This window comes from Chaetodon auriga, chromosome 19, assembly GCF_051107435.1.
Source record: "Chaetodon auriga isolate fChaAug3 chromosome 19, fChaAug3.hap1, whole genome shotgun sequence".
Classification (NCBI taxonomy): domain Eukaryota; kingdom Metazoa; phylum Chordata; class Actinopteri; order Chaetodontiformes; family Chaetodontidae; genus Chaetodon; species Chaetodon auriga.
Window position 1 is genome coordinate 6,158,545 of NC_135092.1, and position 18,398 is coordinate 6,176,942.

The 18,398-nt window shown below is 42.3% G+C and overlaps 1 protein-coding gene across 1 annotated transcript in view; it reads left to right on the top strand.

Annotated features, from left to right (window-relative positions):
* whrna (whirlin a) overlaps positions 1-11,279 on the top strand; it is a 123,153-nt gene extending 111,874 nt beyond the window's left edge. The window contains exons 9-12 of the mRNA XM_076758070.1: positions 94-670; positions 1,434-1,600; positions 3,850-3,972; positions 10,961-11,279. Of these exons, the coding sequence (XP_076614185.1) occupies positions 94-670; positions 1,434-1,600; positions 3,850-3,972; positions 10,961-11,143 (1,050 nt within the window). The 3' untranslated portion in view covers positions 11,144-11,279. The remainder of the gene's footprint in view (positions 1-93; positions 671-1,433; positions 1,601-3,849; positions 3,973-10,960) is intronic.
* The last annotated feature ends 7,119 nt before the right edge of the window (positions 11,280-18,398 follow it).

The window sequence follows — 18,398 nt, forward strand, 5'->3', positions numbered from 1 at the left end:
CACCCCCTACATTTACATTTTATTTTGCAGTGCATTGTGCCATAACACATTACTACACCCCTAATCAGTGACGAATATATCCTCTCACTTCAGGACGACGTACAGTCCACCACAGCTGAATCTCCCCCCTCCTTCAAGCCTCCACCCCCACCAGGGGTGCAGAGGCGCCCAAGTAGACGAGATCAGCTCAACAAATGCCCCTCGTCCGAATCCTCCCACTCAGGCTTGTACTTCACAGCCCCCACCTCTCGCAACCACGGCAAAGAACCAGGACATACCCCCGCCTCGCCCTCACTGCGCAACAACCGAGAACATCCCAGGGACCCGTCACGGGACTACGCGGCCATCAAAAAGAGAGATCCTTCCAAGAAAGACCAAATATCAGCTGCTCAGTTGTCCATGGTCACCCAACACAACATTGGCCCTTTCCCCAGGGTCCAGTCCCCCAGCAGGGGCACTAAACCTGCTGCCCCATCCCCTTCACCTCCACCTCCACCTCCACTCCCCGCTCCTCCTCCGCCCCCTTCTCTGCCCCTTAAGCCAGTGTCCATGACCAAAGCCTCCTCCGCCTCCCCTCCTGGCTCTAAACAACAGTTTGTTACAGTGGAGGTTCACAGGCCCAACGCAGAGCCTGACGTCAACGAGGTGCGGCCGCTGCCCCAAGCTCGAGGTGAGGAACATGTACAATGACATGTACACGCAGGGTTGCAACTAATTATTATTTGAAATTGTGATCAAAGAGTTTGTAATCTACCCAGTGTAAGAAAAAGAAATTATACCTGGTACCTGTATCGATACTGAAGTGCAAGATTATCCTCAATCACCACTTGGTAGTCAAATAACTCCAATGAAAGAGGCACACTAACTCATTGGAGCTGCATATATTCTAAATGTGTTCATTGCCTGTAGATGTTCATAGATAAGTGCTTTGAAATGCAAAACATAGTACTTCTCACCTGACTGTTAAGCATTTGTAGTGACTATAGAGAAACATTTACTGATACTGCACAGATTCTGAGGCTTGATAATTGTCAGTATCTGCAATAAAATGCCAGTTATGAAGAACATGTTTATAAATATCATCTGGAGAATCTTTCCAAATAAGCATTTACTTGAGTTTAATATGCTTAAATGAGCAGTTACCCAGAACACTGTGTACAATTGCCACAGCATGCAAATCATCACTAATCATAATGAGCTTTTAATCTTGTATTAAATGCTCAATCTTAAAAGCAGATCTTTTTCAGAAACAGTCTAAAAATCTGATTTTTTTTTATTTTTTGCAGTGCAGTTTAACGTGACAGCATCTTAAACTAAGAAGGATCTCACTGTTTGTTTCAATAGTAAAAGAGTAAAACCAACATAAATGGATGCTTTCACACAATTGGATTGAGATTTCCGCCATCATGTCATGTGTGCCTGTTTACTCTCAGGTGGTGCCCTGTCTCAGCTGTCAGACAGCGGCCAGACCCTCAGTGAGGACAGCGGGGTGGACATAGCTGAGTCAGGACACATCAGCAAAGACAGCTGCCCCCATTCCTCACGCACACGCCACCCCCAAGACACCCAGGGGGGCGGGGGGGACAACCCCTCCAAACCGGTGAGGGTGTGATTCAGAACAGCTGTGAGCCAAACGAGGGCGGATGAGCTGATTCATTGTTAAACTCTGAGGAATGAGAAATGTATTCAGTTCATCTAGGTGTGTGCCGGGGTCTTTCTGTCTTTGTGAGGACCAGCTGGAGTGAGATTCTTGGTGTTTGGAAGGTGAGGTGAGGACATGGGTCAGACTTTTTTTTAAAAGTGACATTTTGGAAAGTGAGGACGTCTGGGAAATTAAGTGCAACCTTTGGAAAGTGAGGACATTTTTGAGAGTTGAAGACCTTTTTTTTTTGAAAGTTTTTGGAAAGTAAGGACGTATTTGGAAAGTGAGGACAATTTATTAGATCTTCACTTCTTGGAAGGGCTGTTTGAGGGTTAGTACTCAGCTTTAGGGTTAAGGTTAGTTAGGGGGTAGAGAATGTCTTACTGCACTGTGGGTCCTCACAAGTATAGAAGTACCAACGTGTGTTTGTCTCAGCTGAAAAACATGTCAACCAATGATGAATCGATGTGCTTTATTGCTAATTCTCCTGCAGAATCTGCTCTCAATCCTAACCGTGATCTCTTCTCTCCTCCCTCTGTTTGCTCACACAGTTTGTTTCACTCATTTGTTTATTTCCCACTCATGTCATTCATTCACTCACATGCTCCATCATTTATTTCATCGCTCACTGCAGTGTAGCGTAATGAAACTCTCAAACCGCTCTCGCGTTCTTATTGATTGATCGAAGGAATAACAAGTAAGGATGGGAGCGGCCTGATTATTTATGATGAGAGGCCTGTTAGATGTAATGTCTGTTTTAGACAGGAATTATTAGCCTGAAAATGCCAAAGCTGAAACAACTTGCTGCATTTTATTGTGAAGAAGCAAAGCATTTACCAAGAGAGAGAAACTATGTGCTTGTAAAAACATCCCAAAAAGAATTTAAAGAAGACATTTGTTTAAGCCTTGTTATAGTCTCCTCATCTCTGTGGACCAGGTTAATGGGTGCAGAACTCTGGGCATGTGTGAGTCACTAAAGACTTGCAGCATTGCAAACCACATATGATGTTCCAGAGAAGGCTTATGTGCATGTGAGCTAACCGAGTTTTGTCTTAAATAAAGAACTTAAGTTCAGCCGCCTCTGCTCGCTAGCCTCTGTCCCACTAGGTTGTATGGCCTGTGGTCGAGTGAGTGGTTTTCTGGTGGTTTTCTGTCCTTATTCTTGAATAAACAGGTGCCTGTTATTGCACTGGATAATTAATTTGGAACAACTTATTTTAACAAAGGATATTTTGTTGGCATTCAACAACTCCAACTCACATGAGGCTTTGGCAGCATGTCAGAGGTTTAGAGATGTGTTGTTATTGAATGTGAACAAAATAACTGAAGCTTCTCTAATCAAAGCTTTCTAGATTAACAGTGAACCATATGACTGTGTGTGAAAAGGGCCATTAATGGTGACAGATTTGCAAAGAATTAACATCTGGGGCTTTTCATTTACTGCATAGTACTGATCTGACTGCTTCCAGCAAACAAGCCCTGATAGGTACACTGTCTGCCCAGAATAAACAACAGGTAGAAAGTTCACTGCCAGATGTTTTCTCAGGAGTTGATGGAGACCAAACCAGAGTTAAAAGGAGAGTAAATACATACACAAACACATCTCCTAATGAATGCTGATGTTATTCTGGGTCTGCTGGATGTTTGCTAACATGTGGTCCATAGAAAGTGTTAATATACGTGTGTTGGTCTGTCTGGTTGTTTTGGGATATTTCTCTTGCCAAAAAAATCTTGAAGACAGTCTTTCAGATTATTATTTTGCCTATATTTGTTATTGACTTGTGTTGACATGGGGCACAGAGGCAGGGCGTGCGGCATGCAACAATAAAGGAAACTGGCCACACTTCAGGAATATTGAATGCATTCACTGGACCACCACTGGTATCTCTCTTGGAATATGGACATAAAACCCCAGGAACATCCAGATTGACACACAGACAAAAACCCCAAGATTGAATATGTACATTTTAATATATCCTGACCTTTATGAATGTGTAAATCCACTGGGAGGACTCTTGAGCTCGTGTGCTCGGAAAAAACCAAGCCCTTCCTTGGATAAACAAAGGCAGAAAAATATATGTATGCACAGTGGCACGAAGGGAAGGAGGATGTGTACTGTTATAATATATTCAGCTTTATAAATATGCATACATAATATTCTTCTTACATTATAACTTGTGCTCCTCTCGCTCCCCCCCTTACTTTAGCCTGGACTGTTGGAGCCCACCTCTACACTAGTGAGGGTGGCAAAGAGTGCCAGCACCCTGGGTATTGCCATTGAAGGTGGAGCTAACACTCGCCAGCCACTGCCACGAATTGTCACAATACAGGTGAGTCAGGAAGAAAAAACCTGTTTAGAATAAAACCCTCACGAGGCTCACCTCAACTCAGTGCGGTATCCTTATTAACATGCAGTCGGCTCCATTTTGGTGAGTATTCTCCTGGTATTGTCAGCTGTTTCTTTTATATCCAGGGTGCTTTCTTGGATTCTCTACAATGGTATGATGCGCACGCCCTCCAGGTGGGATTTGATTTCCTTTAAGGCTTTAGAAGGATTCACACTGCAGCTGAACTCACACTGAGATTCCTGCTAATTTTGTCATCATTTTGGCGCTCACAAAGATGATTACAACATTAATGGCCTCCATGAGAAGTCTTCACTGCCTGGAAACTGCCAATTCACTGCAGTACTTTTTAAGTATGAGGCAGCTGGTATGATGTTGGTCAAAAGGACAAAAAACAGTGTCAGCAGCAACACCTATGGGAGATTGTATAGTGCCTTTTACATAATAGCTAAAGAATTCATTCAGATAAGTAATTTTTTATTTTGTTGATGAGGCTGAATAGTGCTGCACACGTTACATCTCAAGCAGTTGCAGCCTGCACTGAACAAGACTAGGTCAAAACCTAGATTATGGCTGGACCATGTGTGCCATAGCATGGCCAAAATGTTAGTGGATAGTCAGTGGTAGTGTCTTTCATGTGAATTCCTGCAACCCAGTTTCACACCAAAGCTGAAATATGGCTGTTTGTCCACAGCAGTCCATCAGGTCTGTGTCACGTTTTGCATCGCCAAAGCCTGAAAAGACGACCTTATCATTCTGTGGTCAAGTTAGCAATAATAACTATTCAACATCTGGTTACAGTTTCAAAAGCACAAACCTTAGGTCTTCAGATAGTAGTCTCCAAGACCAGCATGATATTAATTCTGTTCTTAGCGCGACACAGATTAAGAATGAGTGGCAGTCAGTGAGTGGAACTGCTGTAAAAGCCCCCTTGACGACGGTTTTGTTACAAAAACATCCTGAGGATGTAACTGAGGAATGTTGGTGCCTACTCATATTGAAAATGCACTAACCAATGTTGTAACTCACTCACTCACTCATTAAGTCAGGGATAGACTTTCGTTTACAGGGCTGGTCATGCTTTGCTGCAGTCCAGCCAAAAGTACTGGAAATTCAGACCACCTGACTATGCAGCGTGAAATCCAGATATTGACAGACTAACCAGAAATGAGTCACCTTGTCATCTCAGGAGAAAGCTATTACTGTGACTGGGTGCACATATATCTGTCTGCCATGGTAATTTGCAAGTCAACAAAGCCTTGTATTAGCTCAGCACTAGTTGTAGCACTAATCATTTACTAATCACAGAGAACCAGGGCAGTACAATTTAAAGATCAGAGCGGTGAGCTACAGATACAGTCCACACCCCATTCAAAGCTGTCTCTCAGACTCCCACTCCGCAGAGGTGGTGATTGAAATGAAAAAAGGGTTGCTGATTGCGAGGGGAGGGATAAAAGGATTGGAAATCAGCACATTCAAAATCAAAGAGTGCACTGGAAGAAAGGACGGCAAGTGTGTGGGTGAAGGATGCAAAAGAAGTGAGAGTGGTGTTAATATGGAGGGGAGGACTGTGGAGGATTTGTACAAATGAGGAAGTGGAGGTCTGGTGTGGGTGGGTGGATGCAGTATTTGGGGGTTTGGTGGCTGTGTAGGTGGAGAGAAGGTTGTTGTGGGAAGGCCTGCATTTGGACCAACTAAACAAATGTCTTTATTCCCAAACTGCAGTTGCTCCCATCTGCACTGATACAAATCCCCAAACAAATGTCAGAAGATGGGACATCACGTTCTCTTCCTTTTAAACTCTTTTTATCTGATGTTTCTGTTTTTGTCTCCTGAAGCGAGAAGACAGCTTGCCTGATTTCATGTCAGAGCTGCTTCCTCATTATATGTTCCATAGCTGTTCTTCAGTTCCATTCACTCAAACATAAAAAAGCACCAGCTCGTATATTAAGAGGAAATATCACAAACATAAGGATCAGAAAGAAAAACATTGAATCAGAATCATATTTATTCCCAAGCAGGTTTTCACATGCAATGAATTTGTCTTTTCTTGTCAAAACATAGGAAGAGAAAAGGAAAGTACTGCAAGTCAAGAGGCATAACTAGAAAATGCAAAATTAGCGATAGAATATGAAAAAATATTCTAAAAGCATCTGTGGTATTATAGCACTTAGTAGTATCGGCAAAGACAGCGTAATGTTAGTAGCAGTGTTTAGGATAGCCTCTTCAAACTCAGCTTTTCTGGAGAATTCATCAGTTAAAGAGAAAAAGCTCATTTAAGTCCAGATTGTCTGCAACAAAAGCACACAGAGCAAGAAGGTTACGCCTAAGAAATGACGCCACAGAAATGGTTCAATCCCAAACCAAACTCTCAACTGACTGGGAGACTAATGAAAAAGTGAAAATTCATTCGATTAACCCAGTTCAAAAAAGCTGCAGTTGATTCAAACCATTCAGGTAAGTAGATTAAAATTTACAGTTAAAAGGTTAAAATTATTATATACCGCTCTGCATTTTTGGAATTGCATAGACTTCATCCTTCAACTTTTGACTCGCTGAGGTGCAAACCCAATTGATCACAAGCCCGACAAAGCCACAAGTTACACGACACCACTGCTACATCCCTGAACAATAACGCTGTGGCTTCACAGTTATTTAGACACATTAATAACTTGGCAGCCTCGAGGTCACTTGTTACAGAAATGGTGGAGGTCTTTCTGCACATTCAGTTTTCAAGGTGGAAAAGTGAGCTGTGTAAACTTTGGTTTGTCACTGGGGGTAGCTAACTCAATGTTATTAGGCCCTTGAGCAAGGCACACAACTTAAGTTCTTCCCCCAGTCTGGACCAAGCATCAGAATGATAAATTTGCTTTGAAGGAAAAAAAAAAAAAAACGATTCATTTTGTTCCAGGCTTTCCGATGGGCATCGGTTCTGTCTGAGGGACATGATGGCATCACATCAAAGCCAGTGCCCCTAACAATAGCGTTTCTCTGCAATATTGGAAGTAAGCACAGCGGAGTCGTAATACAGCAAACCTCTGGCTTCTGTATTTCCTATCTCTGTGGGCACAAGGGCCCTCGCCTCAGGTCGCCTCAATCACACCTGCTGAGGATGGAGTAGAGATGAGTAAGCTGCTGCAGGGCCGGCAGGTCGTTATCAGTCCTCATCACCCCTCCTGAAGTGACAGCACCTTATCACTGCCATCTTCCCATCACGACGGCCGACTGCTCCGCTAGCTCAGGGTAATTGTTGTAGGCTCAGTAAATAAGATATGTGACGATGCAGACCTGGTGTGGAAGGTACCGCTGGTGTTTTTAACCATCAGAGTTGCTCGTAATGAGGTCAGCTCTCAGTCAGGAGGACGAGAACATGGAACTGACACAAAGGAAAACATGAGTCTGTGTCTTATTTGGTGATAAGACCGCAAGAAAGTGGAACCCGTGATTTAGGTTTGTTGTTAGATTTGAAATTTAGATGAAGTGTCAAGCAGCATCTGTGTATTTTTATGGCTACTACTGGTGGCAGAAGAAGTCCACAGCAAGGTGACAGACTTTGCTCTGACATTTTATTGCTTTATAAACCTGTTCTTGCTACCATGTGAGAAAAAAGGCATTCAGCAGAGGCAGAGCAACATTGTCATTCATTTAGAGTTGGGTTTGAGTCTACCTCATGAATGAAAGTCCAATATTAAAGGACCAGTGTGAAATATTGAGGGGATCTATTGATAGAAATGGAATATAATATTCATAGTTTGGTTTTCATCAGTGTAGAATCAGCTGAACATAAGAATCATTATGTTTTTGTTAAATTAGAATAAGCCTCAGACTCAGAATGGACAAACCAAACACTGGCTCGAGAGAGTTTCACAATTTTCGCGGCCCCTATAGGTGCTCCTACACGTTTGGAAAGGGAGTGTCCATGTTGTCTGCAACATCACTTTTAGATATGACTGAATCCTACATATTGGTTCTTTAACTCTCCGGTTCTTTAACTCTCCGTCTAACTCTGCTTTGGTCATCACCAAACAAGTATCAGGCTTTGTAGCTGCCAAATGCTTCACTTTCTTCACCAGCTAGTTTTTTCTCTGCTGTTTGGTGCTGGGCAGCTGCAAAAAGGTCCACAGGCTGAAACTATCCATGTCGTTTTTTTCATATTTTGGAAATATGGTGGCTTCTTTTGTTGCTGGTGTGTTTTGGAAGTAGGTAGAAGAGAAAGTGATTGGGTCAGGGACAGCTCAACCAATCAACCACACTCGTCAGCTCACCTGCAGCGGACTTCCAGTGTTTGTGAAGCAAAATGCTTGCCCAAGCTGATTCCAGATGTTTGCCATGCAGTAGTGCAAGAGTGTGTCGTAAAAGGCGTTCGGAGGTCATTACATTTTGCCTCTCAGCATAAAGAACACGCTGCGTCTTGCATTGGCACTTAATGCTGGTAATGGACATAAATCATCTACAGCAGAGACATCCATGTATAATGAAAGTCATTTAGACAAAAGCTGTTCTGAGCAGTCGGGATTGTGATTAAAAATGGGGAGGCTGCTGCTGATTTCCATTTTAGACCGGAGAGAGGGAAAGAACAGCAGTCATGTCTTCATCACGTCTGTCTATCCTCTGGGTATGTGACCTCAGAGGAGAAGCAGATAAGGTGAACAAATATGACTTTTCAGTCAGGTTTGCTTCAGAGAAGCATCGAGTGGCATCAAGCATTCTGAGGACTCCAGAGCAGAGAGGGGCTTTAGATGATTACTTCAAACAGCTAACCACCTCTGGTCAGCAATTCAGCCTGTGGCCAAGGATACTGAAATTGATGGCATTCCAAAGTTTTGCTGATGCTTGTGGGACCTGTTGGGCAGCGATCTGCTGGTTTTTTCAGAGTCTCCTGATTTCACTGCCGAGGACCTGAGACTTAGTCAAGAAATGGAACACGGGTCCTTGTGTGGTTTGTGAATTTCATCCTGTGTCCTGTGCATGTCTCATAGTGTCAGGAACAGACGACATTTTTCTAATCAAGGTGTTCAGTCAGGAGAAAGCGTTCTATTTTGTTGATCACACACTTCTTTCTAAAGGTGTGAGTCTGCATACATTCACCGCTGAGCCTTCACTGTCTGCTCTGAGGAACAGACTGCGGGGGGGGGGGCTCTATATTTATGTGGCTGTGGTGGCTGGGAATGTGTTTGTTTTTTTTTTGACAGGGCAGCTCTGTTCCTGTATGCAAATGAAGTACCTGTCACATTTATGGGAGGATGTTTAAATTTTAGCCTGGGCACTGAGAGGATTTTGTTTATTTGCAGGCAATAGAACAAAAGTAAAGATCTCAGACTCCTGTGAAAACTCTTTGTAGGGCCTCTGAGCTACAGACACAAGTGGACCTGTTTTGGCAGGATAACCCTGGACCTGGAATGTAGTTAGATTTTTGATGGGAGGATCGTTGTCACCCTTGAAATTTTTGCCTTGATTACATTCAGTCACAGACAGAAGAACTGTTTTTTTCAAGAAATGATATATATCCCTGCTTTTTCCATATTGTCTCTTTGTTTTTACATTGTCCCGATGCGGTACAAAACGAGGAAGGAGGTGTTTTGTGTTGTTTTTCATGCGGTAAATGAGAAAGCAATGCTGGGCTGTCATTTTTATATTGAGCATGACATTTTGTGTATTAGGCTATGAATCAGTCGTACAGCAGACCTGCTGGGGCTCAGTCAAGAGCATTTTTGTATTCTTATCCTAAAACTGTACCTTTTCTGTGAGCCTTGCTTGTACAAATGTTCCATGTCAGATTTAGAAAATTGTTCATTTCAGCTTGATGTCTTATTCATGAGCAAATGCACCTTTATGATCATGATCATTAATAGATACACTGCCCCAACTTGCTATATACTGTAAGACTGCCTGCCCTGCTTCATTTTTAGGCAAGTCTCATTCACAAAAAAGCACCCAAGAGAAAAAATAAATGAATAACTTCACACTGCAGAATTTCAAGTCCAGCTGTCAAAAATCAGCAGACACAAACATTACAGATTTTTGCTGCTTTCACACCTAACCAAATTCTTTGGTTGAATCAAACTGTGCTGCAGACTGAGCAGCCCGATCGAGACTGCTGATCGCGAACTCTGTTCTGTAGGTCTGGAAACATCATAAAACAAATGTATGTCACCACACAAGCACTGCTTTTTCCTGATGCGTTAGAAAGTAAAAAGGAGTAACAACAGAGGTGTGATGAGCTTGTGTCCTGCTTTGTCTAACTTTAGCTGGCCAATAAAAGTGAGTGAAAAGAGACAAACACGTCTTTTTTGTCTCGCTTCTGTCTGTCCATATTTATGAGGTCCACTTATACTGCTGACTCATGCTAAGATATTTCTTCGCAAGCTCCTTCTAACAGCAGAGAAAATACATAAAAACAGAAGGCACAGTGATTTGCTACGTGACCTGCTGTCAGTCACCGAAATCAAAACATGCTTCCCTCCATGTAGCACTGATAATGTAGAATGACCAGGACTGTCAACCGATGAGGTACCTGTCAGTCCATACAGCCTCATGTTTTCAGCTGTGGGTTGTTTGTAATAATGAGGTGAACACAAGCAGACTAGAACTAAAATGTAACTTTTCTCTCTTTCTTTTCCTGATATGGACCAAATAAACCAAAGTACAGATGTGAGCACACTCATAAACTCCAAATGTATCCAAATTTATTCAGAGCAAGGCATTATGATTCTTTCCACAGTTCAGGTAAAGGCAGTTTATCTGCACTTGGCTTGTGCAGGACTGAACCACCCATGAATCTTGCTTGTGCCTCAGTGAAGTTTTTAAATTTGGGGAAATTGTTGAATCCAGCAAGTAAATCACTGATGCATGCAGCTTATTAACAAATCTATTTGTACGAGTGGCTCTGACATTATTGTTTCTTATTGGTTCTTACTCCAAATTCAAGTGTTTTTAAAATCCACATACATCTTTCTGTGTCTCTCTCCCTCAGAGGGGTGGTTCAGCTCACAACTGCGGCCAGCTGAAAGTGGGTCAGGTGATCCTGGAGGTAAACGGGATTTCCCTGAGGGGCCGCGAGCACAGGGACGCCGCACGCCTCATCGCTGAGGCCTTCAAGACCAAAGAGAGGGACCACGTGGACTTCCTGGTGACCGAGTTCAACGTGGCGCTATAGCTGAACGGAGGAGGAGAGAGGACGATGGTGAGGGCAGCAGCAAGAGAAGAAGAGTCCGAGGATGACGTGAGGGGAAGAACTTCAAGCGTCTGTTGATTTAAATGGCACAACTCTTTTAGATAGACTAAAACAAACTACCAACTGATCTCTGAGCCCTTCTCCTTTCTCATACACCCCAACCTTGAGTGTGGACACGTGATACTCAAATTTACAAGGTATTACTTCTACTGTGGACTTCGTTCAGGATTCTCCTCAACGTGTTACCTCCCCACTGTGAGACCTTATGCACTAAAACAGAAAGTAGTGAAACGTAAACCTTTTGTTTGTTCTCTCTGTGTTAAAACATGGATTTACAACTGTTTGAAACCCACTGGAACCTCTCGTAGCACTCCCACGTCCCATGGTCAGTTTCTTTGATTTATTATTTGCTTCTGTCTGAGAGACAACTGCACATCTAAGACTGATTCATGCTCAACTTTACAAGCTTGGATTTGTATATGTAAAAATGAACAAATGTAGATACAGATGCATATATACTGTACACATAAAGATACTCCTATAAGAATTATAAAGCCTGTAACCTCTGTTGCATCATCAACATATAGTATATATATATATATTTCAAAGATGATGATTCTACAAATTTTACAGTGATGCTACCGGCCTGTCAGCTTATCACCCTTTTACAAAAAAGGAATGGATAAAATCATGTCAGGTTAACAAAAATACACATTACATGCTCATATTTGTTGATCAGACATCAAAAAAGACGTAAATGACTGGAATCTTCATGAGTTCCACACAAATGCACATCATTCGCTGTTTCCTTCCACCTCTCCATCACTTAGTCAGACAAATTTGTAAATTCTATTTATGTGTGAAAACATGAGCAACATGCTGTTTCCTGTGAATCCCTCATGCGCGTAGAAGCAATCTGAATCCAGTGCGGGAATGATTAAAACTCTTGTACAGGGAGGTAATTACAGGAGAGTAAATAGTAAACTACAGTGTGAAGGAAATATGTTCTTGTGTTTCAAATACATGGACCAGCCAGACATGGCCATTGAGCAGACAGGGGGGTTTGACACCGTGCTGTTAATTTTAGTATTTACTTACTATTCAGTGAATGGACAGTACTTAAAAAATGCCAGCCACGAATAGAATCAAAAATTGAGCTTGATTTCATGAAACTCTCAAGACACCTTCACTGGAGCCACATTTCCTTCTACACACTAACACACGAGGCTGGTGTCTTCAGATTCATTCACTCTAGAGAGCAGCTTTAAAGGCTCAGCTTCATGTGTCCAAAAAGCTTGATCAAAGATATGTTTTCAGATTGGCCAGTTTAGTGTGGAGGTTCTTTCAGAGGGACCAAAATCCCTCATGTTTACCCTCAGACCGCTCAGCTTTTCTCCTGCTACTCCCCCTGCTGAATAACAATTGATGATATTACTTTGTAATTTAGATTTAATTATATTCACCCTGGGGGTCTTGCTGAAGCCATGCTCAATGCAGCAATTATGCCCAAGAGGGGAGTAATGAGACATTTAGAGGACGACACTGACACAAGACTTTTGCTACACTCCTCCACGCATGCTCACGCATGGAACGTGTGTGTGCATGCACACACACATTTTATCCATTTATAGAAAAGCAATTAGGAGATAAGCAATCAGGTAGAGTGAGAGCTGGAGCGAGAGAGAGGAAGAGTGAGAATGAGAGAGATGACTGAGTAACGAATGAGATGCGATTGTTGTTGCATTGATGATTTGCTTCCTCTCAGGAAGAGTGCAAGCGTGGAGAGGATGTACCGCAAACATCCTCCATGTGTCACTCCAGAGACTCACATTCGGCTGCAGGTAGAAATATGGAGTAATTTGAGGAATTAATCAAGGTGTTCTGTGTGTTTTGTATGTGTGTTTAATGTGAGAGTTGTGTGCTTGTCTGCGGTTAATGGATGAAAAGAGCAAAAACACGCTCTTAAACAAGGAGACGGCAAATAAAGAAGAATGTAAATGTCATCAAGAGAGCTGCTTTATGAGACACACGAGGAAATGAACTGGTAGTCTGGGCTTTTTGAAGAATGCCAACAGAGCAGCTCTGTGAGAAATTGCTGTCAAACACTCCTGAATCATTCTGGTGACGACTGAGAGAAGAGCGCAACACATCCGTGCTTTGTTTTTACATCATATCCCTGCTGTCTGTCTTCAAAATGTCAACCTTTAATGAACAAAAAACAAATGTTAGGGATGCACTGGTTCATTTTTTTCAAAGGTCATACCCATATCCAGTATTTTTTGAACCTATAATGCCCAAAAGTGACCCCAAGAGAAAGAACCAGACTTTCTGGTGAGCTTTGAGTTTACCATTCAGTAAATGAGCTGTGAAACCAAAACAATGAGCTAAAACAAGCTACAAAAGTAGAGCAGCAGAGTCGGTGATTATTCTCTGTGGGTTCCCACGTCAGATTACACGCAGTCATTTGATTCATTGTTGACATGAAAAATATTTATTCCTGCAGCCTTAAAGAGTAACACCAGGCTGTGAAGCAGTGTTCTGCTGCCCTCTCTGGTCAGAAGTTTGCTTTGTCGCACCTGTTGTCACTCCCAGTGAAGTCACACGTGTACCTGATTGCATCAAGCTGAGAAGTAACACCAGTAGGGTTCAGCAAAAACAGTGTTTTACAGTTCCAGAACATCCCTAACAAATATCCAAACTGGGCTTTTGTGAACCTTCTCGATCAGCAAACACTGAATTTCTCCCTTCATCTGAAATATCTGAAATTGTAAGTGACATCCTCCCCTTTTCAGATACAGTTTCAAATGTCTTTTCAGGATCAGGAGACAGATCTATATTCAAGGACCACAAAAAAAAAAAAAAACATATTTCCATCTGCCCTCAAAACCAGACAGTTTGATGAATGTTTCAGTCTCCCTCTGCCTCACAGAACGAGGAGTTAAAAGTAGAGATGCAGCAATTTCACTATTAAGAGCACTTTAAAAGGTCACGGCTTTTAAACCTGTTTTCGATCTCACTCTCAGATAAGAGACACTATGGTATATTATTTTTGGTATATTAGTTTTCTATGAACAACAGACGTACAGGGAGGAAAGTAAGCAAATATAGACAATTGCCAGCGCGACTGGCAGACTGCAGGCGGAGCGAAAACATTGCACCAGCATAAAATGCTGTTCAGGTAAGCAAAGGTACGCGTGCTATCATGAGAGGGACTCCCCTCAAACACAAGTAGCAAATGGGACGTGACATCTTCAACAGCAGGAAGATATCTGTGGAGAGCTGCTCTTTAAACGGGCATTCACCTTTCACATGTACGTTTTCCATTTCTGATGTTGACGAAGTGGCAGATAACAAGTGGCCGGTGACACTGACAGATGATGATAGCTGCTGTAGCTCGGTGCACTATCCTCCAGAAATGGTGGAGCCGATCCAGAATGCTTTGCGGTTCCCTACAGCTTTTCCCTATGCTCAAAACAAGCCCACGATTTGAGAAGTGTTGTGTCTTATTAAATCTCTAAAGACATGATGCCATTTCAGATTGTGGATTTCTTCATCTAATGAATGAGACAGTGCCACAATATAAAGCTCTGAAAAGAACCTCCTGTGGTTTGGCGCAACTATAGACCAGTGGACCAGCTCTGAGTTGAACCCAGTATGAGCTTTACAGTTCACTATCTCCACTCTGATTGACAGCTTAAGTCTCACTGCCTTCAGACACTGTATCATCCAGAAGACCATGCTGCAGAAATGATGAAAATATGCTCCAGGACTGAAAGATAAAGAAAGCAAGTCTGTCTGGAATTACAACAGACAATGCCAATAACATGAAGACAGCCTCTGAAAATGTCACTTGTGTTTGGTTTTCTTCCGTCACTATTTCAATCTGGGATTTTCCAAAGTCTTCAAGATGCCATGGGCGGAATCTGCAAACAAAGCATGTAATGGAGCTTAAAAAGGAGCCGGCAGGAATGACCGTCCTGGAGCATGCGCTAATTCACAATGTGGTCACCAGGTGGGGATCCACATTAGAAATTATTTCCAGGTTCTTGGAGCAGCAGCAGGCCATCTGTGGGGTGCTATCAGGAGACAGAAGCACATGGCTTCCCATCCCTAAAGACAATGACATCACTGTCCTGGAGGAAGCATGCCAGCTCCTTTGTCGTCTCCATGAATTCACTGACGTCCTGGCCTCAGAGAGACAGGTCACACTTTCCTCCCCGAAGCCAGGCTTGGAAGACAACGGCAGTGAGACACGTACTTCAAGATCAATAGGAAGATAGCATTCTCACTAAACAAGTGAAACAGGTAATGAGACAAGAGCTGCTGCTGCAGCTGAGATGCACACAGGAAATGAAGAATGTGCTGAACATATCCAGTTTTGTGGATGCCAGGTTTTAAAGGAAGCTTTGCTGAGAATCTGGATGGCACAGTCAAAGCATGCAGTGATGAAACAATGGTACTTACAACCCAAGAACATCCAGACACAGAGCAGCCTCCAGCAGCAGCTCCACCAACAGAAAAGAGAAAAGCCTGTCTGGATTGTCACCATGAATCGCCACAGCAAGGAAGAACAGGTCAGCAGCAACAGGAAGTGCCATCATTATCCCGTCCATCAGTGCTAATGCTGACCTGCTGGCTTGTTTGAAGGCACATGTGGATGAAATGCCATTGTTTCTCAAAGTGGCTGGAAAGTACAGTACCTGTGTGTTCCACCTACAAGCGTGCCTTTGGAAAGGGTGTTCGGTGCAAACGGCCCATATGATGTTTCCTCAGAGGTTAAGACAGAGCACTGAAAATGTGAACATGCTCACATTTCTGCATGAGCATATGAACTGAAAGGACCTCAAACAACTGTAAGTTGTGGACAGACAGACAGACAGACTGACAGCGGCCCTGCAGCCTTTGCAAAGCAAAGAGATATAGAATTTGTTTATTTTAATGTATTTTCACTGTTTATTGTCATTGTTCCTGTATTATGTATAAGTCAAATGCAGCAACTCTTTAAGACAAAAGCCAATGGGATCATTTTTTTAACCATGTTTTACAAGTTCTTGACTCAGGTCCAAAAGAAATGTGGAAAAATTACACAAACAGAATACTAAACATTTTTTTTTTTTTTAATATAGATAATCAGAAGAGGCCTGATGCAGACAGAGGCAGAGGTCCTGCAGCCTTTGACTCTGTTTGTTTTGCTCAAGAAGGAGATATTGACATGGATGTTTACAGAAGTAGCTTATATTTAAATCCAAAGAGAGAGATATACATATAGTGCAGAATCTTATACATCCAGAGTGCTGTGAAGTAAAATAATGCATTATAACTGTGAAACTTGGATTTTTTTCCCCTTGGATTATGATTGTAGCATCAGAATCTTTAAGTGCTGCATAATTAAAAGGGAGTCAACCTAAAAATAGTGACATGATGCAACTGAATAAGTGAATCGCGATGAGATAAATCCACTGTGTGACTCGTGTTTTGGGGTTTTAAATGACAGCCTGGACCTTTAAATCAAAATAATGTTTCAACGGTTAAGGCTTTAACAGTAAGTCTAGTCCTGTTGCAGGATTTATACAACATTTTTGTAGGTGATATTGTCCACTGTATTAAATAATGTGCTCACTTCAACTGCTAACAGCTTTAATATTCAGGATGCATCAGTGTGTGTGTGTGTGTGTGTGTGTGTGTGTGTGTGTGTGTGTCTATATTTGTGTGAGACAGAAGGTGCTAGATAAGACGACAGAGAGAGATAGAGAAATGTTCAGACAGATGAGGAGCTGGAGTGCGTCCTCTCAGTGGAATTACTCTCCGTTAAACAATCTAATCTAGAAGGAATCACAGCCTCACGGATGAAGGCCTTTGTTTTCGGAGCTGAGCATTTAAGCGTCACATGCGATACCTCCCTTCAAAGAGGAGACGAAGAAAGGAGGAAAAAAAAACAAGACATCTCGCCGATATAATAATCTACCTTCCAATATCAAAAGTAGACTTATTTATAAGGAACATGAAGGTGTTTTTCTGCCTTCAAGAAAAGGAAAGTATGTTGTTGGAATTGTCAATAAATCCCATGAAAAGGCTCAAACCAGCAACGTGTTAGTCAGGCTCTCAATACTTTTCTACCAGTCTGTGGCCCTTTGGTTCCAGCTGAAGAGTTAAATCTTAGAAGAGTCACAGATGTAAAGTATGGGATGTAGTTTGATTTTTAAAAAAGGCTCAGCAACTTCCCAACACAGCTGGACACTGTTAGTTAGTCAAAGAGGAGTAAACAGTGCATTTATTGGGGACTATTTTCAGCTGCAGAATAATACACAATTTGGTGTTCTAGTGAGTATTTACAGCAGTTGGATAGCGAGTGTGAGACTGAGTTAAAATAAACTACAATGTGTGAGTTCATGGTAATGAAGGAACATGTATTCCACCTGTGGGTGGGATTTTTGGACAACAATGAAGCTCTATGACACAGATGAATAAGATCCAAAGACAGTACTTACAAGGATCACTTCATTGTTTTGTTGACAAAAAAGAAATGACATTATAATCTTATCCTTCAATCAAAGCAGCCAAACATCCCAAATGAAGAAAAGTAGTTGCCTCCATCCTGGTGACATATTTTTTTAAGACCCCAGAAGGTTCTTTTCTAAGCCCTTATGAAGCTTCAAACAAAACAATGTGAAAGGTTGAGATTCTGCTACAAAATGCCACAATAATCAAAAACAAGGTACAACTGCAATCTTACCGCTCACTGGTTCAGTCTCTGCAACAGCTGCATGTGTTCATTAATGCCAAAGTTCCCTTAAGCAAGACACTGAGCCCCTCCCTGCTGCTGGCTGTATTCTGCTCAGGTGAAATGTAGATAAATGCAAACACGTCTCAGAGACAGTCAAATGTGAAAACTGAATGAATGAAGCTGTACGGGAAAAGCAACAGCCATCGTTACGTTAAACCTACGTTTATATCTTTAGACATCTATGAAGGAAATTAGACGTGTCAAGCCATCCCTCCTCATCACAGAAACTTTTTGAGCGTTAACTCCATAATGACCCCATCTTGTAGACACATGTCGATAGCGGCTCGGCCTTCTCTTTGACCTGATATTAAAGGGCCGTCCAGGAGGGAGGGATGATGGAGGGAAGCGATGGAAGCTGCTGACAGTCTCATTAATCAGATGCCAAGACAGAGAGGTGCTGGCCTTGGCTCCGACATGAGACACGACAGCTCAGACGCTGACTTGTTGCTCGTG